General features: G+C 48.8%; 1 protein-coding gene across 2 annotated transcripts in view; it reads left to right on the forward strand.

The window, feature by feature from the left end:
- Nucleotides 1-25,265, forward strand: part of camta2 (calmodulin binding transcription activator 2) — a 35,417-nt gene extending 10,152 nt beyond the window's left edge. The window contains exons 10-25 of one of the 2 annotated variants that reach the window (XM_079579748.1): nt 977-1,520; nt 3,287-3,715; nt 6,908-7,034; nt 8,133-8,267; nt 8,336-8,514; nt 8,573-8,823; nt 9,836-9,914; nt 13,501-13,771; nt 15,232-15,525; nt 16,672-16,964; nt 18,907-19,278; nt 20,227-20,298; nt 22,632-22,652; nt 24,336-24,505; nt 24,884-24,958; nt 25,035-25,265. In XM_079579748.1, the coding sequence (XP_079435874.1) occupies nt 977-1,520; nt 3,287-3,715; nt 6,908-7,034; nt 8,133-8,267; nt 8,336-8,514; nt 8,573-8,823; nt 9,836-9,914; nt 13,501-13,771; nt 15,232-15,525; nt 16,672-16,964; nt 18,907-19,278; nt 20,227-20,298; nt 22,632-22,652; nt 24,336-24,505; nt 24,884-24,958; nt 25,035-25,089 (3,367 nt within the window). In that variant the 3' untranslated portion in view covers nt 25,090-25,265. The remainder of the gene's footprint in view (nt 1-976; nt 1,521-3,286; nt 3,716-6,907; nt 7,035-8,132; nt 8,268-8,335; nt 8,515-8,572; nt 8,824-9,835; nt 9,915-13,500; nt 13,772-15,231; nt 15,526-16,671; nt 16,965-18,906; nt 19,279-20,226; nt 20,299-22,631; nt 22,653-24,335; nt 24,506-24,883; nt 24,959-25,034) is intronic. The other variant, XM_079579749.1, reaches the window with a different exon arrangement.
- Nucleotides 25,266-25,868: the final 603 nt, after the last annotated feature.

A 25,868-nucleotide genomic window follows, 5' to 3' on the forward strand; every position in this document is an offset into this window, starting at 1 on the left:
CCGCCCCCCTCAGAGGTGAGTCAGCCCCGCCCACGGCCCTGTGCCCTCGCCCCGCCCCCCTCAGAGGTGAGTCAGCCCCGCCCACGGCCCTGTGCCCTCGCCCCGCCCTCCTCAGAGGTGAGTCAGCCCCGCCCACCGCCCTGTGCCCTCGCCCCGCCCCCCTCAGAGGTGAGTCAGCCCCGCCCCCCTCAGAGGTGAATCAGCCCCGCCCTCCTCAGAGGTGAGTCAGCCCCGCCCCCAGCCCTGTGCCCTCGCCCCGCCCTCCTCAGAGGTGAGTCAGCCCCGCCCCCAGCCCTGTGCCCTCGCCCCGCCCTCCTCAGAGGTGAGTCAGCCCCGCCCCCACAGCCCTGTGCCCTCGCCCCGCCCTCCTCAGAGGTGAGTCAGCCCCGCCCCCACAGCCCTGTGCCCTCGCCCCGCCCTCCTCAGAGGTGAGTCAGCCCCGCCCCCACAGCCCTGTGCCCTCGCCCCGCCCTCCTCAGAGGTGAGTCAGCCCCGCCCCCAGCCCTGTGCCCTCGCCCCGCCCTCCTCAGAGGTGAGTCAGCCCCGCCCACAGCCCTGTGCCCTCGCCCCGCCCTCCTCAGAGGTGAGTCAGCCCCGCCCCCAGCCCTGTGCCCTCGCCCCGCCCTCCACAGAGGTGAGTCAGCCCCGCCCCCACAGCCCTGTGCCCTCGCCCCGCCCCCCTCAGAGGTGAGTCAGCCCCGCCCACAGCCGTGTGCCCTCGCCCCGCCCTCCTCAGAGCTGAGTCAGCCCCGCCCCCAGCCCTGTGCCCTCGCCCCGCCCTCCTCAGAGGTGAGTCAGCCCTGTGCCCTCGCCCCGCCCTCCTCAGAGGTGAGTCAGCCCTGTGCCCTCGCCCCGCCCTCCTCAGAGGTGAGTCAGCCCCGCCCTCCACAGAGGTGAGTTAGCCCCGCCCTCCTCTCATTCACAGCATAATGAATTGATCTTTTATTGTAAAGTGACTCCGCCTCCTTCTCTGCAGCTCCTCCTCCTCGCCACCTCCCGCCACCGCCATCACTGTCAGTAACTACACGGATCACCATGGAAACCTGACGGCCGTGGCCCTGCCGCAGAACGCCCTCATCGTCATGGCAGCCGCGGCCACGCCCCCTTCCGCCAACGCGGCGCTCAGCCTCAACAACAACAACAACAACAAGCCTCTGGTGGTCGCCGCTGAGACCGTGGCCCTGCTGACCCCGCCCCTCCTGCTGACCCCGCCCCCTCCGCCTCAGGCCACGCCCTCCCCGCCCCCCCAGGCCACGCCCCCCGCCTTCGACCCGGACGCCTTCCTGAACTCGCCCAAACAGGGCCAGACGTACGGCCGCTCGGTGACGCTCGCCGCCAGCCCCGCCTCCTCGCTGTCCTCGCTCAGCTCCACCGACGTCCCAGACACCGCCCCCTCGACCGACGACCACGCCCCCCTCGCCCTGAGTCTGGAGCTCGACGGGGACGACGCCAAACACGGGAAGTGCAACGGCGAGAGAGCGTCCGCCAGCCCCGCCCCCTCTGCGAAAGCACTGCTGCAGGTAAACACAGCCCCGCCCCCTCTGCTCCAGGTAAACACAGCCCCGCCCCCTCTGCGAAAGCACTGCTGCAGGTAAACACAGCCCCGCCCCCTCTGCTCCAGGTAAACACAGCCCCGCCCCCTCTGCTAAAGCACTGCTGCAGGTAAATACAGCCCCGCCCCCTCTGCTAAAGCACTGCTGCAGGTAATTACAGCCCCGCCCCCTCTGCTAAAGCACTGCTGCAGGTAAACACAGCCCCGCCCCCTCTGCTCCAGGTAAACACAGCCCCGCCCCCTCTGCTAAAGCACTGCTGCAGGTAAATACAGCCCCGCCCCCTCTGCTCCAGGTAAATACAGCCCCGCCCCCTCTGCACCAGGTAAATACGGCCCCGCCCCCTCTGCTAAAGCACTGCTGCAGGTAAATACAGCCCCGCCCCCTCTGCTCCAGGTAAATACAGCCCCGCCCCCTCTGCTCCAGGTAAATACAGCCCCGCCCCCTCTGCTCCAGGTAAATACGGCCCCGCCCCCTCTGCGAAAGCACTGCTCCAGGTAAATACAGCCCCGCCCCCTCTGCTCCAGGTAATTACAGCCCCGCCCCCTCTGCTAAAGCACTGCTGCAGGTAAATACAGCCCCGCCCCCTCTGCTAAAGCTCTGCTGCAGGTAAATACAGCCCCGCCCCCTCTGCTAAAGCACTGCTGCAGGTAAATACAGCCCCGCCCCCTCTGCTCCAGGTAAATACAGCCCCGCCCCCTCTGCTGCAGGTAAATACAGCCCCGCCCCCTCTGCTCCAGGTAAATACAGCCCCGCCCCCTCTGCTAAAGCACTGCTGCAGGTAAATACAGCCCCGCCCCCTCTGCTAAAGCTCTGCTCCAGGTAAATACAGCCCCGCCCCCTCTGCTGCAGGTAATTACAGCCCCGCCCCCTCTGCTAAAGCACTGCTGCAGGTAAATACAGCTCCGCCCCCTCTGCTCCAGGTAAATACAGCCCCGCCCCCTCTGCTAAAGCACTGCTGCAGGTAAATACAGCCCCGCCCCCTCTGCTCCAGGTAAATACAGCCCCGCCCCCTCTGCTAAAGCACTGCTCCAGGTAAATACAGCCCCGCCCCCTCTGCTCCAGGTAAATACAGCCCCGCCCCCTCTGCTGCAGGTAAATACAGCCCCGCCCCCTCTGCTGCAGGTAAATACAGCCCCGCCCCCTCTGCTGCAGGTAAATACAGCCCCGCCCCCTCTGCTCCAGATAGTTACAGCCCCGCCCCCTCTGCTCCAGGTAAATACAGCCCCGCCCCCTCTGTCTAACTCCGCCTCTGCCCCTCCTCAGTCTAACTCCGCCTCTGCCCCCCCTCTAACTCCGCCTCTGCGTCCCCTCTGTCTAACTCCGCCTCTGCGCCCCCTCTGTCTAACTCCGCCTCTGCGCCCCCTCTCTCTAACTCCGCCTCTGCCCCCCCTCTGTCTAACTCCGCCTCTGCCCCCCCTCTAACTCCGCCTCTGCCCCCCCTCTAACTCCGCCTCTGCGTCCCCTCTGTCTAACTCCGCCTCTGCGCCCCCTCTGTCTAACTCCGCCTCTGCGCCCCCTCTCTCTAACTCCGCCTCTGCCCCCCCCTGTCTAACTCCGCCTCTGCGTCCCCTCTGTCTAACTCCGCCTCTGCCCCCCCTCTGTCTAACTCCGCCTCTGCGCCCCCTCTGTCTAACTCCGCCTCTGCCCCCCCTCTCTCTAACTCCGCCTCTGCCCCCCCTCTGTCTAACTCCGCCTCTGCCCGCCCTCTCTCTAACTCCGCCTCTGCGCCCCAGGCCCACAGCGTGGCGTCTCCTCGCCGCCACAGCAGCGCTCCGCTCCTCCTCGTCTGCCCGGAGGCTCAGGTGCAGGTGAAGCAGGAGAGCGGCGGGAGGCGTGGCTCGGACGCCGTCTCCGTGGAAGCCCCTCCTCAGCGCTCCGTCTCCATGGACACGGAGGCGGGGCTGGAGCTCTCCTTCGACTCGCCGTTCCCCGACCTCATCTCTGACCTCATCGGCGAGGAGAGCAGCAGCCAGGCCCCGCCCTCGGCCCCGCCCACAGCCCCGCCGCCGGCCGTCTCCTTAGCCCCGCCCACCGCCGGCGTGCGATACGTGGTGCCGCCTCAGCCCTCGCCGTCCACGTCCTTCCTGCCCTTCCCTCAGCCCTGCCCCTCAACGCGACGCGCCACGATCACGGACTTCAGCCCCGAGTGGAGCTACCCCGAGGTGAGGGGGTGAGGGGGGAGGTCAGAGGCCAGGGGGAGGTCAGGGGCCAGGGGGAGGTCAGAGGTCAGGGGGAGGTCAGAGGTCAGGGGGAGGTCAGAGGTCAGGGGGGAGGGGTCAGGGGGAGGTCAGGGGCCAGGGGGAGGTCAGAGGTCAGAGGCCAGGGGGGAGGTCAGAGGTCAGGGGGGAGGGGCCAGGGGGAGGTCAGAGGTCAGGGGGAGGTCAGATGAAGGTTTCTCCTGTGTCTCCTCAGGGCGGGTGAAGGTGGAGTGAGGGTTTAAAGGTCCTATATCCTGCTATTTTAGCCATTCCAAAGTTAAGTATAGGCATGTATATGATATATTGTACCTCTACCACTATGGAGCACTCGTTTTTGTGATAAATATAAGTGTTTTCTGGAGGTATTTTTCAAACCCGGAAGACACAACGCTTCGATTCAGTTAACTCCGCCCCCTCTCTCCGCACATACTTTACCGTAATATAAATAAACAGCAATAAGTGAAATTGCTTCACGATGCAGTTATACGGAGTTGACATCTGCAACACAGCTTCATAAATGGCTAACACACAAGCTAATATGCTAACACACATGCTAATATGCTAACACACAAGCTAATCTGCTAACACACAAGCTAATATGCTAACACACATGCTAATATGCTAACACACATGCTAATATGCTAACACACAAGCTAATATGGTAACACACATGCTAATATGCTAACACACAAGCTAATATGCTAACACACATGCTAATATGCTAACACACATGCTAATATGCTAACACACATGCTAACACACATGCTAACACACACATGCTAATATGCTAACACACATGCTAATATGCTAACACACATGCTAATATGCTAACACACATGCTAATATGCTAACACACAAGCTAACCCGCGTTTGGATTGACTCACCGCTCTGGTCCATCGCTGTTTACATTATGGGACTTGCGTTGGTTATAAAAGTTAATCCACTTTGGTTCTGGCGAAGGTTCACCAAACATCCATCAGAGACAGTCACAGAAAAACAATATTTTGGTGAAAGTCGCTGAATCCTGGAGAAAAAAACAGCTGAGTGGCCTCTTCTTTAGGTTGAATAAACTCCTCGTCCTCGTAGCCAAACGCGCTTCTTTTTCTCCGTGACATTATCGTTAGTTAAGAATAAAGAACAGGTGTGTCCAGTTATAACGAGCTCCATCTTCAGCTGCAGCGCAAACATGACTGATCTGTTCAGACGCTCAGGGTTTGTTTTGGCCACAGCTGAGCTGGAAGCACCTCGGGCACATCCTTTTTATTTTTATTTTTATTTATTTTTTTTCTTTTATTTTTTTACTCTTTGATTCTCTCTTACGACAGAAATAATGAAAAAGCTTTTTTACAAATTAAAATCCGTCCGTAAGCATAGAATTAAGACATTACATTACAGACGTCGAGCACTTCCGTTCCGCTGTGACGACACAACTGAGCAGGTCAGTCGTTCACCAGGAGAGGGCGGAGCCTCAGAGAGCAGGAGGGCGGAGCCTCAGAGAGCAGGAGGGCGGAGCCTCAGAGAGCAGGAGGGCGGAGCCTCAGAGAACAGGAGGGCGGAGCCTCAGAGAGCAGGATTCAGGAGGATTACTGAGAGCTGCGTGAATGAAGCCACAAACCACTCTGGGGGTGTTTTTGATGAGGAAATAGCAGAACAACATGGCTAAAAGCTCCAAAAAGTCGATTTTGCAGGATATAGGACCTTTAACAGTTTCTCCTGTGTCTCCTCAGGGCGGGTGAAGGTGGAGTGAGGGTTTAACAGTTTCTCCTGTGTCTCCTCAGGGCGGGTGAAGGTGGAGTGAGGGTTTAAGGGTTTCTCCTGTGTCTCCTCAGGGCGGGTGAAGGTGGAGTGAGGGTTTAACAGTTTCTCCTGTGTCTCCTCAGGGCGGGTGAAGGTGGAGTGAGGGTTTAAGGGTTTCTCCTGTGTCTCCTCAGGGCGGGGTGAAGGTGGAGTGAGGGTTTAAGGGTTTCTCCTGTGTCTCCTCAGGGCGGGTGAAGGTGGAGTGAGGGTTTAGTGGTTTCTCCTGTGTCTCCTCAGGGCGGGTGAAGGTGGAGTGAGGGGTTAATGGTTTCTCCTGTGTCTCCTCAGGGCGGGTGAAGGTGGAGTGAGGGTTTAAGGGTTTCTCCTGTGTCTCCTCAGGGCGGGTGAAGGTGGAGTGAGGGTTTAGTGGTTTCTCCTGTGTCTCCTCAGGTGGAGTGAGGGTTTAGTGGTTTCTCCTGTGTCTCCTCAGGTGGAGTGAGGGGTTAATGGTTTCTCCTGTGTCTCCTCAGGGCGGGTGAAGGTGGAGTGAGGGGTTAATGGTTTCTCCTGTGTCTCCTCAGGGCGGGTGAAGGTGGAGTGAGGGTTTAATGGTTTCTCCTGTGTCTCCTCAGGGCGGGTGAAGGTGGAGTGAGGGGTTAACGGTTTCTCCTGTGTCTCCTCAGGTGGAGTGAAGGTGGAGTGAGGGTTTAGTGGTTTCTCCTGTGTCTCCTCAGGGCGGGTGAAGGTGGAGTGAGGGGTTAATGGTTTCTCCTGTGTCTCCTCAGGGCGGGTGAAGGTGGAGTGAGGGTTTAAGGGTTTCTCCTGTGTCTCCTCAGGGCGGGTGAAGGTGGAGTGAGGGTTTAATGGTTTCTCCTGTGTCTCCTCAGGGCGGGTGAAGGTGGAGTGAGGGGTTAACGGTTTCTCCTGTGTCTCCTCAGGTGGAGTGAAGGTGGAGTGAGGGGTTAACAGTTTCTCCTGTGTCTCCTCAGGTGGAGTGAAGGTGGAGTGAGGGGTTAATGGTTTCTCCTGTGTCTCCTCAGGGCGGGTGAAGGTGGAGTGAGGGTTTAACGGTTTCTCCTGTGTCTCCTCAGGGCGGGTGAAGGTGGAGTGAGGGGTTAGTGGTTTCTCCTGTGTCTCCTCAGGGCGGGTGAAGGTGGAGTGAGGGTTTAGTGGTGTCTCCTCAGGGCGGGTGAAGGTGGAGTGAGGGTTTAACAGTTTCTCCTGTGTCTCCTCAGGGCGGGTGAAGGTGGAGTGAGGGTTTAGTGGTGTCTCCTCAGGGCGGGTGAAGGTGGAGTGAGGGTTTAACAGTTTCTCCTGTGTCTCCTCAGGGCGGGTGAAGGTGGAGTGAGGGTTTAACGGTTTCTCCTGTGTCTCCTCAGGTGGAGTGAGGGGTTAACAGTTTCTCCTGTGTCTCCTCAGGGCGGGGTGAAGGTGCTGATCACTGGTCCGTGGAGTGAACCTTCTGGGAGATACTCGTGTGTGTTTGACCAGAGCGCGGTGCCGGCGTCTCTGATCCAGCCGGGAGTTCTGCGCTGCTACTGCCCCGGTAAAACCACACAGACTCTTAACCCCTTAACTCCCGCCTGAACCGAGCACGTTTTCTCCAGTTTGGCTTTACCCCAATCCAAAAGCTTCTGGGAAAAAGCTGTGGAAATAGCAACAAAACTGAGACGAAAAAAATGATGGAAATGTGAGAAAAAAATGACAAAAAGTTGATGAAAAAGTGGCAAAAATGTCACAAGAAATTGACGGAAAAATTACAAAAAAATTACAAAAATTTGATTGAAAAATGACAAAAAAATGATTTAAAAAATGACAAAAAAATGGAAAAAAGTGACAAAAAAATGACAAAAAAATTGATAAGAAATGAAGGAAAAATGGCAAAAAGTGACAAAATGAGACAAAAATGTGACAAAAAATGACAAAAAAATTATTGAAAAATGATGAAAAAAAGGCAAAAATTTTATTGAAAAATGGCAAAAAGTGAAAAAAAGGTGACAAAAATTTGACAAAAAATGACAGAAATTTTATTGAAAAATGACAAAAATTTTATTGAAAAATGACAAAAAATGACGAACATTTGACGAAAAAATGACGAAAAAATGGCAAAAAGTGAAAAAAATGTGACAAAAACTGACAAAAAAATTGACAAAAAATGACAAAAATTTTATTGAAAAATGACTAAAAAATTGCCAAAAGTGACAAAAAGTGACAAAAATTTGACAAAAAAATTACAAAAAAAAGACAAAAAATTTATTGAAAAATGGCAAAAAGTGACAAAAAGTGGATTTAAAAATGACGTAAAAATGGCAAAAAATTGACTAAACATTTATTGAAAAATGACAAAAATTTTATTTAAAAATGACAAAAAATGACAAACATTTGACGAAAAAATGACAAAAAAATAGCAAAAAGTGACAAAAATGTGATAAAAATTTGACTAAAAAATTACAAAGATTTGACAAAAAATGACAAAAAAAAATGACAAAACAGTTACAAGAATGAGTTGAATACCCAACAAAAAATGATGAAAAAAAAAATCTGATGCCGTGAGGAAAAAGATCCTCTGTGTTCAGGCGGGAGTTAAGCGGTTAAACAAACCCTCACAGTGGATCATCTCACCCTGACCCTCTCTGTCCCACAGCTCACGAGGCGGGGCTGGTGTGTCTGCAGGTGCTGGAGTCCGCTGGCTCCGTCTCCTCCTCCGTCCTGTTCGAGTATCGGGCTCGGAACGCCAGCTCCCTGCCCAGCTCGCAGCTCGACTGGCTCTCCCTGGACGGTAAACGCCCGACTCCCTGGACGCTCACGCTCCCATAAACCCAGACCCTCAGAGTTCTGTCCTCGCAGATAACCAGTTCCGCATGTCCATCCTGGAGCGGCTGGAGCAGATGGAGCGCAGGATGGCCCAGATGACGTCGTCCAGAGAGAACCAGCAGCAGCACCACCACCACCACCAGGGGGAGCAGCTGAGGACGTGCTCTGCCCCGCCCCCTGTCCCGCCCCCTCCGCTGCCCGACCACGCCCAGGTGAGAGCGATTTTATCTTAAACAGTAACGTCTCTAAACATTTCCTGTTGTTTTGCAGTGGTTCGAGCGGCGCATCGTGGGCCTGTGTCAGCGCATGATGAGCGGCGCCTGCTGGAGGTCGAGCCGCGCCACTGCAGCCGAGGGGGAGGGGGAGGAGGGCGGAGCAGGAGGAGGAGCAGGAGGAGGAGGAGGAGGAGGAGGAGGAGCAGACAGGCTCCACAGATCAGCCCGACACCGAGGGATGACGCTGCTGCATTTAGCCGCCGCTCAGGGCTACACCCACCTCATCCACACGCTGCAGCACTGGAGGTGAGGGGGAGGAGCCAGAGGGGAGGGGGAGGAGCCAGAGAGGAGGCAGGGAGGAGCCAGAGGGGAGGGGGAGGAGCCAGAGGGGAGGGGGGAGCCAGAGGGGAGGCAGGGAGGAGCCAGAGGGGAGGGGGAGGAGCCAGAGGGGAGGCAGGGAGGAGCCAGAGAGGAGGCAGGGAGGAGCCAGAGGGGAGGCAGGGAGGAGCCAGAGAGGAGGCAGGGAGGAGCCAGAGGGGAGGGGGAGGAGCCAGAGGGGAGGCAGGGAGGAGCCAGAGAGGAGGCAGGGAGGAGCCAGAGGGGAGGGGGAGGAGCCAGAGGGGAGGGGGAGGAGCCAGAGGGGAGGCAGGGAGGAGCCAGAGAGGAGGCAGGGAGGAGCCAGAGAGGAGGCAGGGAGGAGCCAGAGAGGAGGCAGGGAGGAGCCAGAGGGGAGGCAGGGAGGAGCCAGAGGGGAGGGGGGCAGGACCAAATAATGACAAACATTTGATTAAAAAAATGACAAAAAAAATGGCAAAAAGTGACAAAAAATTTGATAAAAATTTGACAAAAAAATGGCAAAAAATTACAAAAAGCCAGAGGGGAGGCAGGGAGGAGCCGAGCACATTAGAAATGGACAAGAAATTGACGAAAAAATGACCAAAAAGGTGACAAAAAATGTGATAAAAAATTTGACAAAAATGTGACCAAAAAATGACAAAAAATTTTATTAAAAAATTGACAAAAATTTGATTAAAAAAAATAGAAAAAATTAGATAAAAATTACAAAAAAATACAAAAAATGTGTTAAAATGACAACATTTTGATTAAAAAAATTTACAAAAATTTGATTAAAAAAATGACAAAAAATTGATAAAAAATGACAAAAATTGACAAAAATTTGATTTAAAAAAATGACAAAAAATGACAAAAAACCAGAGAGGAGGCAGGGGGAGGAGCCAGAGGGGAGGCAGGGAGGAGCCAGAGGGGAGGCAGGGAGGAGGAGTTAGTCTAAGGTTTCACTCTGGTTTGTGTCTTGCAGGTCTTTGAACAGGGACAGTCTGGACCTGGAGCAGGAGGTGGACCCTCTCAACGTGGATCACTTCTCCTGCACTCCTCTGGTAACATCACTGTCATGTTTGTATCTCCTCCCCAGATGTGGGCGTGTGTTAGTAATAACTGCTTATATCTCCTCCCCAGATGTGGGCGTGTGTGTTTACATGTTTGTATCTCCTCCCCAGATGTGGGCGTGTTAGTAATAAGTGCTTGTATCTCCTCCCCAGATGTGGGCGTGTGTTCGTAATAACTGCTTGTATCTCCTCCCCAGATGTGGGCGTGTGTTTACATGCTTGTATCTCCTCCCCAGATGTGGGCGTGTCCGTAATAACTGCTTGTATCTCCTCCCCAGATGTGGACGTGTTCGTAATAACTGCTTGTATCTCCTCCCCAGATGTGGGCGTGTTCGTAATAACTGCTTGTATCTCCTCCCCAGATGTGGGCGTGTTCGTAATAACTGCTTGTATCTCCTCCCCAGATGTGGACGTGTTCGTAATAACTGCTTGTATCTCCTCCCCAGATGTGGACGTGTTCGTAATAACCGCTTGTATCTCCTCCCCAGATGTGGGCGTGTTCGTAATAACCGCTTGTATCTCCTCCCCAGATGTGGGCGTGTTCGTAATAACTGCTTGTATCTCCTCCCCAGATGTGGGCGTGTTCGTAATAACTGTTTGTATCTCCTCCCCAGATGTGGGCGTGTTCGTAATAACCGCTTGTATCTCCTCCCCAGATGTGCGTGTGTTAGTAATAACCGCTTGTATCTCCTCCCCAGATGTGGGCGTGTGTGTAACTGCTTGTATCTCCTCCCCAGATGTGGGCGTGTTCGTAATAACTGTTTGTATCTCCTCCCCAGATGTGGGCGTGTTCGTAATACCTGTTTGTATCTCCTCCCCAGATGTGGGCGTGTTCGTAATAACTGCTTGTATCTCCTCCCCAGATGTGGGCGTGTCCGTAATAACCGCTTGTATCTCCTCCCCAGATGTGGGCGTGTTCGTAATAACTGCTTGTATCTCCTCCCCAGATGTGGGCGTGTTCGTAATAACTGTTTGTATCTCCTCCCCAGATGTGGGCGTGTTCGTAATAACCGCTTGTATCTCCTCCCCAGATGTGCGTGTGTTAGTAATAACCGCTTGTATCTCCTCCCCAGATGTGGGCGTGTGTGTAACTGCTTGTATCTCCTCCCCAGATGTGGGCGTGTTCGTAATACCTGTTTGTATCTCCTCCCCAGATGTGGGCGTGTTCGTAATAACCGCTTGTATCTCCTCCCCAGATGTGGGCGTGTTCGTAATAACTGCTTGTATCTCCTCCCCAGATGTGGGCGTGTTCGTAATAACCGCTTGTATCTCCTCCCCAGATGTGGGCGTGTTAATAAGTGCTTGTATCTCCTCCCCAGATGTGGGCGTGTTCGTAATAACTGCTTGTATCTCCTCCCCAGATGTGGGCGTGTTCGTAATAACCGCTTGTATCTCCTCCCCAGATGTGGGCGTGTTCGTAATAACTGCTTGTATCTCCTCCCCAGATGTGGGCGTGTTCGTAATAACTGTTTGTATCTCCTCCCCAGATGTGGGCGTGTTCGTAATAACCGCTTGTATCTCCTCCCCAGATGTGCGTGTGTTAGTAATAACCGCTTGTATCTCCTCCCCAGATGTGGGCGTGTGTGTAACTGCTTGTATCTCCTCCCCAGATGTGGGCGTGTTCGTAATAACTGTTTGTATCTCCTCCCCAGATGTGGGCGTGTTCGTAATACCTGTTTGTATCTCCTCCCCAGATGTGGGCGTGTTCGTAATAACTGCTTGTATCTCCTCCCCAGATGTGGGCGTGTCCGTAATAACCGCTTGTATCTCCTCCCCAGATGTGGGCGTGTTCGTAATAACTGCTTGTATCTCCTCCCCAGATGTGGGCGTGTTCGTAATAACTGTTTGTATCTCCTCCCCAGATGTGGGCGTGTTCGTAATAACCGCTTGTATCTCCTCCCCAGATGTGCGTGTGTTAGTAATAACCGCTTGTATCTCCTCCCCAGATGTGGGCGTGTGTGTAACTGCTTGTATCTCCTCCCCAGATGTGGGCGTGTTCGTAATACCTGTTTGTATCTCCTCCCCAGATGTGGGCGTGTTCGTAATAACCGCTTGTATCTCCTCCCCAGATGTGGGCGTGTTCGTAATAACTGCTTGTATCTCCTCCCCAGATGTGGGCGTGTTCGTAATAACCGCTTGTATCTCCTCCCCAGATGTGGGCGTGTTAATAAGTGCTTGTATCTCCTCCCCAGATGTGGGCGTGTTCGTAATAACTGCTTGTATCTCCTCCCCAGATGTGGGCGTGTTCGTAATAACCGCTTGTATCTCCTCCCCAGATGTGGGCGTGTTCGTAATAACCGCTTGTATCTCCTCCCCAGATGTGGGCGTGTTCGTAATAACTGCTTGTATCTCCTCCCCAGATGTGGGCGTGTGTGTTTACATGCTTGTATCTCCTCCCCAGATGTGGGCGTGTTCGTAATAACCGCTTGTATCTCCTCCCCAGATGTGGGCGTGTTCGTAATAACCGCTTGTATCTCCTCCCCAGATGTGGGCGTGTGTTAGTAATAACTGCTTGTATCTCCTCCCCAGATGTGGGCGTGTGTTAGTAATAACTGTTTGTATCTCCTCCCCAGATGTGGGCGTGTTCGTAATAACCGCTTGTATCTCCTCCCCAGATGTGGGCGTGTGTTAGTAATAACTGCTTGTATCTCCTCCCCAGATGTGGGCGTGTGTTAGTAATAACTGCTTGTATCTCCTCCCCAGATGTGGGCGTGTGTTAGTAATAACTGCTTGTATCTCCTCCCCAGATGTGGGCGTGTTCGTAATAACTGCTTGTATCTCCTCCCCAGATGTGGGCGTGTTCGTAATAACCGCTTGTATCTCCTCCCCAGATGTGGGCGTGTTAATAAGTGCTTGTATCTCCTCCCCAGATGTGGGCGTGATCGTAATAACTGCTTGTATCTCCTCCCCAGATGTGGGCGTGTGTGTTTACATGCTTGTATCTCCTCCCCAGATGTGGGCGTGTGTGTTTACATGCTTGTATCTCCTCCCCAGATGTGGGCGTGTGTTAGTAATAACTGCTTATATCTCCTCCCCAGATGTGGGCGTGTTCGTAATAACTGCTTGTATCTCCTCCCCAGATGTGGGCGTGTTCGTAATAACCGCTTGTATCTCCTCCCCAGATGTGGGCGTGATCGTAATAACTGCTTGTATCTCCTCCCCAGATGTGGGCGTGTGTGTTTACATGCTTGTATCTCCTCCCCAGATGTGGGCGTGTGTGTTTACATGCTTGTATCTCCTCCCCAGATGTGGGCGTGTTCGTAATAACCGCTTGTATCTCCTCCCCAGATGTGGGCGTGTGTGTTTACATGCTTGTATCTCCTCCCCAGATGTGGGCGTGTGTGTTTACATGCTTGTATCTCCTCCCCAGATGTGGGCGTGTTCGTAATAACTGCTTGTATCTCCTCTCCAGATGTGGGCGTGTTCGTAATAACTGCTTGTATCTCCTCTCCAGATGTGGGCGTGTGTGTTTACATGCTTGTATCTCCTCCCCAGATGTGGGCGTGTGTGTTTACATGCTTGTATCTCCTCCCCAGATGTGGGCGTGTGTGTTTACATGCTTGTATCTCCTCCCCAGATGTGGGCGTGCGCGCTGGGCCACGTGTCCTCGGCCGAGCTGCTTTACTCCTGGAACAGCGCGGCTCTGGGGATCCCCGACTCCCTGGGGAGGCTCCCTCTGGCGGTGGCTCGGTCCAGGGGCCACACGCGGCTCGCCACGGCCCTGGAGCGGCTGCACACGGCGGGCAGGGCCGGGGGGCGGGGCCAGGGCCAGGAGCCCGAGCAGACGAAGCCGAAGGCGACGGGAGCAGAGGAGCAGAACGCAGCTCAGACCCGCCTCAGTGTCAAAGGTCAGTCACAGGTTCTTCACACGTTCACACTGAAGAAGAGCAGCTCGGACCAAAGGAACGGAGGCCAGTTAAGTTGTTAATGAGGCTTTAACTGTGGAAAAAAAACCTTCCGAATGTGAGTCCAAGACTGGAAAGTTTGGAAAGGAACAGGCCAGTGTTTTTCCACACTGAGATATGTTCTTACCTGAGCTGTGACGAGTTCTTTAGGACCTGTCTGATCTTCAGTCACGTAAACACAGCGCAGACGGCGTTAGCATTTAGCCTCTCCCTCTCTCCTCTATAGCTCCAAAACAGGTCAAGATAGAAGCGTTTTCCCTATTTAAATATGGTTACGTGAAGTGTTCCACTACAAAGTATAATTACACACAATTAAACAATGTGGATTTTCTAAGCGGATAAAAGGGGGAACTATATTGTAAGGCGGAATAATACCAGGAGTAGTTTGGCATCCGCACAGTAAAGTGAAGATTACTGCACAGATGCCAAATGGGTAAATTTAAATAGTGTTATATTTCATTCATGTGCTATAGAAATAAAGTTGACCTTTCAAAGAATGAAAATATAAAAACATAAAATGGAAATAAATATTTAAAAACTTTTCACCAAGAATGAATGAAACATTTAAATGGCGACACATTTTCGATTAAATCTGACTTGTTGTTTTGCTTAACAGGGACTTTAACCTTTGTTAAATGTAAATGACTTTTTACAACTAAAACTAAACTAAAAACTAAAAATACTAGCTAAAAATAGTCCTTGAACATTAAAAAGTGAAGGAGCAAGAGCACAGCCCTGAGGGACTCCAGGAGGAACTATATTGTAAGGCGTAATAATACCAGGAGTAGTTTGGCATCCGCACAGTAAAGTGAAGATTACTGCGCGGATTTCGAACTTGTGTTTTTTGTAATTTTTTGTCATTTTTTGTCATTTTTTTTGTCATTTTTTTGTAATTTTTTTGGTAATTTTTTTGTCATTTTTTTGTAAAAAAAAATGTGATTTTTTTGTAAATTTTCTGTCATTTTTTTGTCATTTTTTGTCCGTTTTTTTGTAATTTGGCATCCGCGCAGTAATCTTCACTTTACTGAGCAGATGCCAAACTACTCCTGGTATTATTCCGCCTTACAATATAGTCCCCCCTTTTATCCGCTTAGAAAATCCACATTGTTTAATTGTGTGTAATTATACTTTGTAGTGGAACACTTCACGTAACCATATTTAAATAGGGAAAACGCTTCTATCTTGACCTGTTTTGGAGCTATAGAGGAGAGAGGGAGAGGCTAAATGCTAACGCCGTCTGCGCTGTGTTTACGTGACTGAAGATCAGACAGGTCCTAAAGAACTCGTCACAGCTCAGGTAAGAACATATCTCAGTGTGGAAAAACGCTGGCCTGTTCTTTTAAGGTCGAGAGTTCTTAATTTGGGTAATTTGTGTCTGATCTGAGACGTCTTCTCGTTCGCAGCTCTGACATCGACGTCAGAGGAGCCCGCCACCAGGAAGAGGAGCTCCGACCACCAGCAGAACGGGGTGGAGAAGCAGCACAAGGCGGAGGAGCGGCCCGAGGAGCGGCCGGAGGAGAGGGGGAGGAGTCAGGAGGAGGAGAGGGGGAGGAGTCAGGAGGAGCAGGAGCAGAGGAGGCCCAGTGAGGAGCAGGAGGAGGTCCCCAGTATCTCCGTGGACCTGCCCCACATGACCCTCCCTGAGCGCGGGGACTCGCCTCAGCCGCTGTCGCCCCTGTCCACCAGCCCGGACACCGGTGAGCCCCCCCCCCCCCCTCCTCTTATCCTTCCTAATGAAATATAAGATAAAATACTACAAATATGGTAGAGCAGTGGTTCTCAACCTGGGGTTCGGGACCCTCAAGGGGGTCGCGAGACACATTTGGGGGGTCGCCAGATCATTTAGATAAAATAGCCATATTTTCATTAGCTACTATTTCAAAAAAATGACCAAAAAATGACAAAAATGTGACAAAAAAGTGACAAAAATGTGACAAAAAAATGACAAAATATGACAAAAAATAACAAAAAAAATGACAAAAATGTGAAAAAAAAATGACCAAAAAATGACCAAAAAATGACCAAAAAATAACAAAAAAAATGACAAAAATGTGACAAAAAAGTGACAAAAATGTGACAAAAAATGACAAAATATGACAAAAAATAACAAAAAAAATGACAAAAATGTGAAAAAAAAATGACCAAAAAATGACCAAAAAATGACAAAAAAAATAACAAAAAAATGACAAAAAAAATGACAAAAAATGACAGAAAATAACCAAAAAATAACAAAAAAAAATGACAAAAATGTGACAAAAAATAACAAAAAAATGACAAAAATATGACAAAAAACAACAAAAAAAATGACAAAAAATAACCAAAAAATAACACAAAAAATGACAAAAATGTGACAAAAAATAACAAAAAAATGACAAAAATATGACAAAAAACAACAAAAAAATGACAAAAATGTGACAAAAAAATGACAAAAAAAATGACAAAAAATAACAAAAAAATAACAAAAAAATTGACAAAAATGTGACAAAAAACAACAAAAAATGACAAAAAAATGACAAAAATGTGACAAAAAAATGACAAAAAAAATGACAAAAAATAACAAAAAATAACAAAAAAATTGACAAAAATGTGACAAAAAACAACAAAAAATGACAAAAAAATGACAAAAATGTGACACAAAAATAACAAAAAAATGACAAAAAATAACAAAAAAATGACAAAAAAATGACAGTTAAAATGGGGGCCGTGGCTTGAGAACCACTGGTTTAGAAATGTTCTGTTGCACAAGAACGTTTTTACATTTTTCTGATGTTTTGAATAAATAAGGCTTCATCATCGTTACCCAGAAAGCCCCACAAATACTCAGCTCTGATGTTTCTGTCCAGGCCTGAGCTCGTCCAGCAGCCTGCCGTCGCCCTCGCCCTTCGACCCCGCCTCCTCGCCGTCCCTGAGCTCCGCCTACTCCAGCGCGGGCCCCACCCCCATGGACACGTCGCCGCCGGAGTCTCCGTCCGACTCGCCGTCCTCGCTGTGGGGGGCGGAGTCTCACCTGATGGAGTACGAGAGCTCCGCCCACGCTCACTCCTCGCTCCAGCAGCTGCTCGGCCTGAACCACGGCCTGAGCGAGAACAACGAGAACGAGGAGCACGAGGACCTGCTGGAGGACGACGAGCTGCAGGTGAGACCGTGGTGTAATACCTCCTCTCTCCTCAGGTGGACGTGGCGGCGCTGCTGAGCTCGTGGTGTAATACCTCCTCTCTCCAGGGCCGGACCGGGACTGAAACACAGCCCTGGACTCGGACCAGCCGGGCCCAAATTAGAGTAACTGTGACTTCCACAAATACATGTTTTAACCTCTGACCCCCCGCCTTAACCAAATGCTTTCTGTCCTCTTTTGGCTGTGTAACAGCTCATTTGAAAGCTAAGACCCACAAAACTGACCTTTTTCCTCGCGCTGTTGCTTTGTTGTGTCACCTTTTGTGTGTGTTTTTTTTTCTTTTTCTTTTTGTTGTTCACATTTTTGTCACATTTTTGTTGATTTTTTTTTAAATTTTTGTCTCATTTTTGCCACATTTTTGTTGAGTTTTTGTCACATTTTTGTTGAATTTTTGTCACATTTTTGATGATTTTTTGTTGAATTTTTGTTGATTTTTTGTTGAGTTTTTGTTGAATTTTTGTCACATTTTTGTCACATTTTTGTCACATTTTTGTTGAATTTTTGTTGAATTTTTGTCACATTTTTGATGATTTTTTGTTGAATTTTTGTCACATTTTTGTTGATTTTTTGTCACATTTTTGTCACATTTTTGTCACATTTTTGTTGATTTTTTGTCACATTTTTGTCACATTTTTGTCACATTTTTGTCACATTTTTGTCACATTTTTGTCACATTTTTGTAGAATTTTTGTCACATTTTTGTTGAATTTTTGTCACATTTTTGTTAAATTTTTATCACATTTTTGGCACATTTTTGTCACATTTTTGTCACATTTTTGGCACATTTTTGTTGAGTTTTTGTTGAGTTTTTGTTGAATTTTTGTCACATTTTTGTTGAATTTTTGTCACATTTTTGTTGATTTTTTGTCACATTTTTGTCACATTTTTGTCACATTTTTGTCACATTTTTGTTGATTTTTTGTTACATTTTTGTCACATTTTTGTTGAATTTTTGTCACATTTTTGTTGAATTTTTGGCACATTTTTGTTGAATTTTTGGCACATTTTTGTTGACTTTTTGGCACATTTTTGGCACATTTTTAATGATTTTTTCTATCATTTTTTGTTGTGTTTTTTTGTCCGTGTTTTTCTCATGTTTTCATCCTCGCTATTTTGATGCTTTTCTTTTTAGCTTTTAGATTTGGGTAAAGCTCGGTTGAGGCGGGACCTGTGGACCCCTTGAGCTCGTGGTGTAATACCTCCTCTCTCCTCAGGTGGACGTGGCGGCGCTGTTGAGCTCGTGGTGTAATACCTCCTCTCTCCTCAGGTGGATGTGGTGGCGCTGTTGAGCTCGTGGTGTAATACCTCCTCTCTCCTCAGGTGGACGTGGCGGCGCTGTTGAGCTCGTGGTGTAATACCTCCTCTCTCCTCAGGTGGATGTGGCGGCGCTGTAGAGCTTGTGGTGTAATACCTCCTCTCTCCTCAGGTGGATGTGGCGGCGCTGTTGAGCTCGTGGTGTAATACCTCCTCTCTCCTCAGGCGGATGTGGTGGCGCTGTTGAGCTGGTGGTGTAATACCTCCTCTCTCCTCAGGTGGATGTGGTGGCGCTGTAGAGATCGTGGTGTAATACCTCCTCTCTCCTCAGGTGGACGTGGTGGTGCTGTAGAGCTTGTGGTGTAATACCTCCTCTCTCCTCAGGTGGATGTGGTGGTGCTGTAGAGATCGTGGTGTAATACCTCCTCTCTCCTCAGGCGGATGTGGTGGCGCTGTTGAGCTGGTGGTGTAATACCTCCTCTCTCCTCAGGTGGCTGTGGCGGCGCTGTTGAGCTCGTGGTGTAATACCTCCTCTCTCCTCAGGTGGACGTGGCGGCGCTGTTGAGCTCGTGGTGTAATACCTCCTCTCTCCTCAGGTGGATGTGGTGGCGCTGTTGAGCTCGTGGTGTAATACCTCCTCTCTCCTCAGGTGGACGTGGCGGCGCTGGCGGAGCAGATCATCGAGGCGACTCCTGAGCGAATCAAACGTGAGGATTTCCCCCGGGGGGCGGAGTCTGCGCTCAGAGAGAGGCGGGACAACCCGGCCCTTCAGGACACCTGGTTGGCCGCGTACCTGGAGACGGTGGACCCGCCCCGCCGCCTGTGCCCGCCCTCGCCGCTCAGCGCTCTGGCCCTGCACCGCCTCCGCCCGCCCTCCTCCGCCGCGTGGGCGGAGTTCCTCAACGCCTCGGCCAATGGGAAGATCGAACGAGACTTCGCTCTGCTGACGCTGACCGACGGCGAGCAGCGCGAGCTTTACGAAGCGGCGCGGATCATCCAGACGGCCTTCAGGCGATACAAGGTACTGCAACTGTTATATACTACGAAGTACTACACCAGACGACCTTCAGGCGATACAAGGTACTGCAACTGTTAAGTACTACGAAATACTACGAAGTACTACACCAGACGGCCTTCAGGCGATACAAGGTACTGCAACTGTTATATACTACGAAGTACTACACCAGACGACCTTCAGGCGATACAAGGTACTGCAACTGTTAAGTACTACGAAATACTACGAAGTACTACACCAGACGGCCTTCAGGCGATACAAGGTACTGCAACTGTTAAGTACTACGAAATACTACGAAGTACTACACCAGACGGCCTTCAGGCGATACAAGGTACTGCAACTGTTATATACTACGAAGTACTACACCAGACGGCCTTCAGGCGATACAAGGTACTGCAACTGTTATATACTACGAAGTACTACACCAGACGGCCTTCAGGCGATACAAGGTACTACAACTGTTAAATACTACGAAATGCTACACCAGACGGCCTTCAGGCGATACAAGGTACTGCAACTGTTAAATACTACGAAGTACTACATCCAGACGGCCTTCAGGCGATATAAAGTACTGCAACTGCTAAATACTACGAAATACTACGAAATACTATATCCAGATGGCCTTCAGGCGATACAAGGTACTACAACTGCTAAATACTACGAAACACTTGGTCCAGACGCCTTGAGGAGGTGTAAGGTAGCCCCCGGAGTCAGTAATGCAGTAACTTTACTTCACAGCTGTAGTAGAGCTGGGCTACAGGTGATACAGTAGTATCTGCATAGGCGTTTCAATATGGGGGGGTTGGAGGATTACAACCCCCCCATATTCAAACGTACTCAGTGTAAGTAATTAGACCCCCTGAAAGGGACTGATTCTGGACCCCCCTGTATTTGACCAAGCATTGCCCCCCCTCGGTGTGGGACATATCCTGAAGGTCTGGGTTGTTGTTCCAGGGCCGGCGTCTGAAGGAGCAGCAGGACATGGCGGCCGCGGTGATCCAGAGGTGTTACCGCAAATACAAACAGGTACAAATACTTCACTTTCACTTCAGTTACATAAACACAACTCCCTCTTGTTATATATATATATATATATATATATATATATATATATATGTGTATATATGATATATACACATATACATATATATATGTGATATATACATATTACTATTATTGATCCTTGTAAAGAGAGAGCGTTAAAGGACCAGGGCCAGACTGATATTAACCATATTAACCCAGTGCATTCTCTCCAGTTCAGCTTTACCCAAATCTAAAAGCTTCTTGACCCAAGAGCAACAGTGTAATGCCTGATTTGAAAGCTAAGACCTACAAAAGTGATTGAAACTTTTTGTCACGTTGTTACCACATTTTTGTCACATTTTGTTGGGTTTTTTGTTGCTTTTTCATTACTTTTTGTGTGGCTTCTTAGTGTGTGTTCGTCACTTTTTGTGTTTTTCGTTACTTTGTCGTGTGTTCGTCACTTTCTTGTGTTTTTCTTATGTTGTGGCTTTTTTGTTGATTTTTCATTGCTTTTTTTCATTGCTGTATTTTGTTTTTGTCACTTTTTTGGCTGTTACACCGGCACATTTTTTGTTCTGTGTTTCCGTGGCTATTTTGAGTCTTTTCTCTTGAGCTTTTAGATTTGGGTAAAGCTGTGTTAACATGGCCGTGTGGCTCTGTAGGCGGAGCAGAATTAACCCCTGTGTTCTTTAACCACTAACCTGTGACTCTAACCTGTGACTCTAACCTGTGACTCTAACCTGTGACTCTAACCTGTGACTCTAACCTGTGACTTTAACCTGTGACTCTAACCTGTGACTTTAACCTGTGACTCTAACCTGTGACTCTAACCTGTGACTCTAACCTGTGACACTAACCTGTGACTCTAACCTGTGACTTTAACCTGTGACTCTAACCTGTGACTCTAACCTGTGACTCTAACCTGTGACTCTAACCTGTGACTTTAACCTGTGACTCTAACCTGTGACACTAACCTGTGACTCTAACCTGTGACTCTAACCTGTGACACTAACCTGTGACTCTAACCTGTGACACTAACCTGTGACTCTAACCTGTGACTCTAACCTGTGTCTCTAACCTGTGACTCTAACCTGTGACTCTAACCTGTGACTCTAACCTGTGACTCTAACCTGTGACTCTAACCTGTGACTCTAACCTGTGTCTCTAACCTGTGACTCTAACCTGTGACACTAACCTGTGTCTCTAACCTGTGACACTAACCTGTGACTCTAACCTGTGACTCTAACCTGTGACTCTAACCTGTGACTCTAACCTGTGACTCTAACCTGTGACTCTAACCTGTGACTCTAACCTGTGTCTCTAACCTGTGACACTAACCTGTGACTCTAACCTGTGACTCTAACCTGTGACACTAACCTGTGTCTCCAACCTGTGACTCTAACCTGTGACTCTAACCTGTGACTCTAACCTGTGACTCTAACCTGTGACTCTAACCTGTGACTCTAACCTGTGACTCTAACCTGTGACTCTAACCTGTGACTCTAACCTGTGACTCTAACCTGTGACTCTAACCTGTGACTCTAACCTGTGACACTAACCTGTGACTCTAACCTGTGACTCTAACCTGTGACTCTAACCTGTGACTCTAACCTGTGACTCTAACCTGTGACTCTAACCTGTGTCTCTAACCTGTGACACTAACCTGTGACTCTAACCTGTGACTCTAACCTGTGACTCTAACCTGTGACTCTAACCTGTGACTCTAACCTGTGACTCTAACCTGTGACTCTAACCTGTGACTAACCTGTGTCTCTAACCTGTGACTCTAACCTGTGACTCTAACCTGTGACTCTAACCTGTGACTCTAACCTGTGACTCTAACCTGTGACACTAACCTGTGACTCTAACCTGTGACTCTAACCTGTGACTCTAACCTGTGACTCTAACCTGTGACTCTAACCTGTGACTCTAACCTGTGACTCTAACCTGTGACTCTAACCTGTGACTCTAACCTGTGACTCTAACCTGTGACTAACCTGTGACTAACCTGTGACTCTAACCTGTGACTCTAACCTGTGACTCTAACCTGTGACTCTAACCTGTGACTCTAACCTGTGACTCTAACCTGTGTCTCTAACCTGTGACTCTAACCTGTGACTCTAACCTGTGACTCTAACCTGTGACTCTAACCTGTGACTCTAACCTGTGACTCTAACCTGTGACTCTAACCTGTGACTCTAACCTGTGACTCTAACCTCTGACTCTAACCTGTGACTCTAACCTGTGACTCTAACCTGTGACTCTAACCTGTGACTCTAACCTGTGACTCTAACCTGTGACTCTAACCTGTGACTCTAACCTGTGTCTGTGTAAAGCTCACCTGGATCGCCCTGAAGGTAAACCTTCGTCTGGACCGTGTTGTTTTTCAGTAGAAGCTTTAGCCACGGCTGCTCTTCACTTTGACATCCGTGACTTCATCCACAGCACACGCTCTGTAGCGTGTTTAATCACGTGTAGCCATTCACAAATACTGACATGTTCGGTGTCCACGTGTTGTAGGGCGGTCCTGAAAAGTGAAGCTCCAGCCCTTTCTTTTTTAATTTGGAAACATTTTAGAATTTTTTTGAAAAATTCTCTCTGAAATCTTTTGGAAAATGTTTAAAATCCTTATGATAATTATAAAGTATGCTCTACTTGACTTTATTAGTTTCTTTGGAGAGGACAGTGCACATTATGTGTCCTCGTACATTTAAGACAACATGGACATATAGTTTTTACACAGTTTAAATACTATAGTGTAGTATTTTTCTATCCTTTTTCTACGATGCAAATCCATCTATCCACCGTAGAAAAAGGTTAAATCATCGACTGGACTGGGTTTGGTGAAGTTGAGGATGTTTCGCTTCTCTGAGCTGTTCAGAAACGACTTAGGGAGATAATTATAAAGTAGTAAAGTTGTTCTGTATTATTCCACGTATTCCTTAAACCTCTAACCCCCACCTGCACCATTTACTTTTTCTCCAGTTTGGCTTTACCCAAATTTAAAAGCTACTTGAATAAAAGCGCCAAAATAGCAACAAAAACAAGGAGGAAAACCCAACAAAAAATTGACAAAAACACTGCAAAAAACTGCAAAAATTGTCAAAAAACGGACAAAAACACTGCAAAAAAATTGACAAAAACACTGCAAAAAACTGACAAAAACACTGCAAAAAAATTGACAAAAACACTGCAAAAAACTGATAAAAACACTGCAAAAAACTGATAAAAACACTGCAAAAAAATGACAAAAACACTGCAAAAATTGACAAAAAAACTGACAAAAACACTGCAAAAAACTGATAAAAACACTGCAAAAAACTGATAAAAACACTGCAAAAAATTGACAAAAACACTGCAAAAAATTGACAAAAACACTGCAAAAATTGATAAAAAACACTGCAAAAAACTGACAAAAACACTGCAAAAAACTGACAAAAACACTGCAAAAAACTGACAAAAACACTGCAAAAAAATTGACAAAAAATTGACAAAAACACTGCAAAAAATTGACAAAACACATTGCAAAAACTGACAAAAACACGGCAAAAAACTGACAAAAAAACTGACAAAAACACTGCAAAAAATTGACAAAAACACTGCAAAAAATTGACAAAAAACACTGCAAAAAATTGACAAAAACACTGCAAAAAACTGACAAAAACACTGCAAAAAACTGACAAAAACACTGCAAAAAACTGACAAAAACACTGCGAAAAACTGACAAAAACACTGCAAAAATTGACAAAAAAATTGACAAAAACACTGCAAAAACACTGCAAAAAACTGACAAAAACACTGCAAAAAACTGACAAAAACACTGCAAAAAACTGACAAAAAACATTGAAAAAACTGACAAAAACACTGCAAAAAATTGACAAAAACACAGTTCAAAAGCTTAAACCTGACTCTGCAGCTGAAGGTGTGCAGATGACGTCCCAGAGTGCAGAGCCGCCGTCGTTAGCGTGTGACCCTGTGTAGTTATTGTGTGTGTACATGTGTCCGTGCGCCCCCTGCTGACCGCTCTGTCCCTGTCCCAGTACGCGCTCTACAAGAAGATGACGCAGGCGGCCATCTTGATCCAGTCCAAGTTCCGCTCGTATTACGAACAGAAGCGCTTCCAGCAGAGCCGCCGCGCCGCCGTGCTCATCCAGCAGTACTACCGGAGCTACAAGGAGTACGAGAGGAAGCAGAGAGCGGCCAGTGGGAGGTGAGGGGCGGGGCCGGGGGCGGGGCCAAGGGGGGAGGTCCAGGGGGAGGAGACAGCAGTACTACCGGAGCTACAAGGAGTACGAGAGGAAGCAGAGAGCGGCCAGTGGGAGGTGAGGGGCGGGGCCAGGGGCGGGGCAAAGGGGGCAGGGCCAAGGGGGGAGGTCCAGGGGGAGGAGACAGCAGTACTACCGGAGCTACAAGGAGTACGAGAGGAAGCAGAGAGCGGCCAGTGGGAGGTGAGGGGCGGGGCTAGGGGCTTTGTTTCAGGGCAGGTAAGGGGCTAAACTTCCAGGGGGCGGGGTCACAGGTGGGCGGGGTCACAGATGGGCGGGGTCACAGATGGGCAATATAAACCCAGGGCTGTGCTGTGTTTCAGAGGCTCGTTTCTGACAAAGAAACAGGACCAAGCGGCTCGAAAGATCATGAGGTTCCTGCGGCGCTGCAGACACAGGTGCGTGACCTTTGACCTCAGCTCCGCCCCTTCCTGTTGACCTTCTCACTGTGACGTCATGACGTTTGTGTTTCAGGATCAAGGAGCTGAAGCAGAGCCGTGAGCTGGAGCGACGAGGACTCACCACCTGATGATTCTTACGGACACAGCCTTATACTGAATGTACCAGAGCTCACACTGCACACACGTACTTCAGATACTTCACGGATACTTCACAGATACTTCACAGACACTACTGCACTGCCACAGGAGTCTGAGCCGCCGGCCACAGCCAGGGGGCGCTGTGCTGTCAGAGGGTTTAGTCAGAGTCTCAAACTTTAGATCATCACAGAGCATTTTAACATGAGCTGAATGCAGAATATTAGGATTTATTTAAATGTGTAAGAAAAGCTCCTGAAACAAACTCCACCATCAGTTTAACCCCTTAACTCCCACCTGAACCGAGCACGTTTTCTCCAGCTTTACCCCAATCCAAAAGCTTCTGGAAACAAGGTGTGAAAATAGCAACAAAACTGAGACGAAAACAAGGATGAAAATGTGAAAAAAGTGACAAAAAATTTACAAAAAATGAGAAAAATTTGACCAAATTTTGACAAAAAAGTGACAAAAATTTGACGAAAAATGGAGAAAAAAATGGACGAAAAAGTGACAAAAAATGGACAAAAATGGACAAAAATTTGACAAAAAAGTGACCAAAATTTGACAAAAATGTGAGAAAAAATTGACGAAAAATTCAGAAAAAATTGACGGAAAAAAAAAAAAAATTGACGAAAAAGTCACAAAAAAGTCACAAAAATTTGACAAAAATGAGACGACTGCCCGACAAAAAAAGCGATGAAAAAAAATCTGACGTGAGGAAAAAGTTCAATTTAGTTTTGTAGATCTTAGCTTTCAAATGAGGCGTTACTCT

Source organism: Gobius niger (genome assembly GCF_951799975.1).
Source record: "Gobius niger genome assembly, chromosome: 21".
In the NCBI taxonomy this organism is placed as follows: Eukaryota; Metazoa; Chordata; class Actinopteri; order Gobiiformes; family Gobiidae; genus Gobius; species Gobius niger.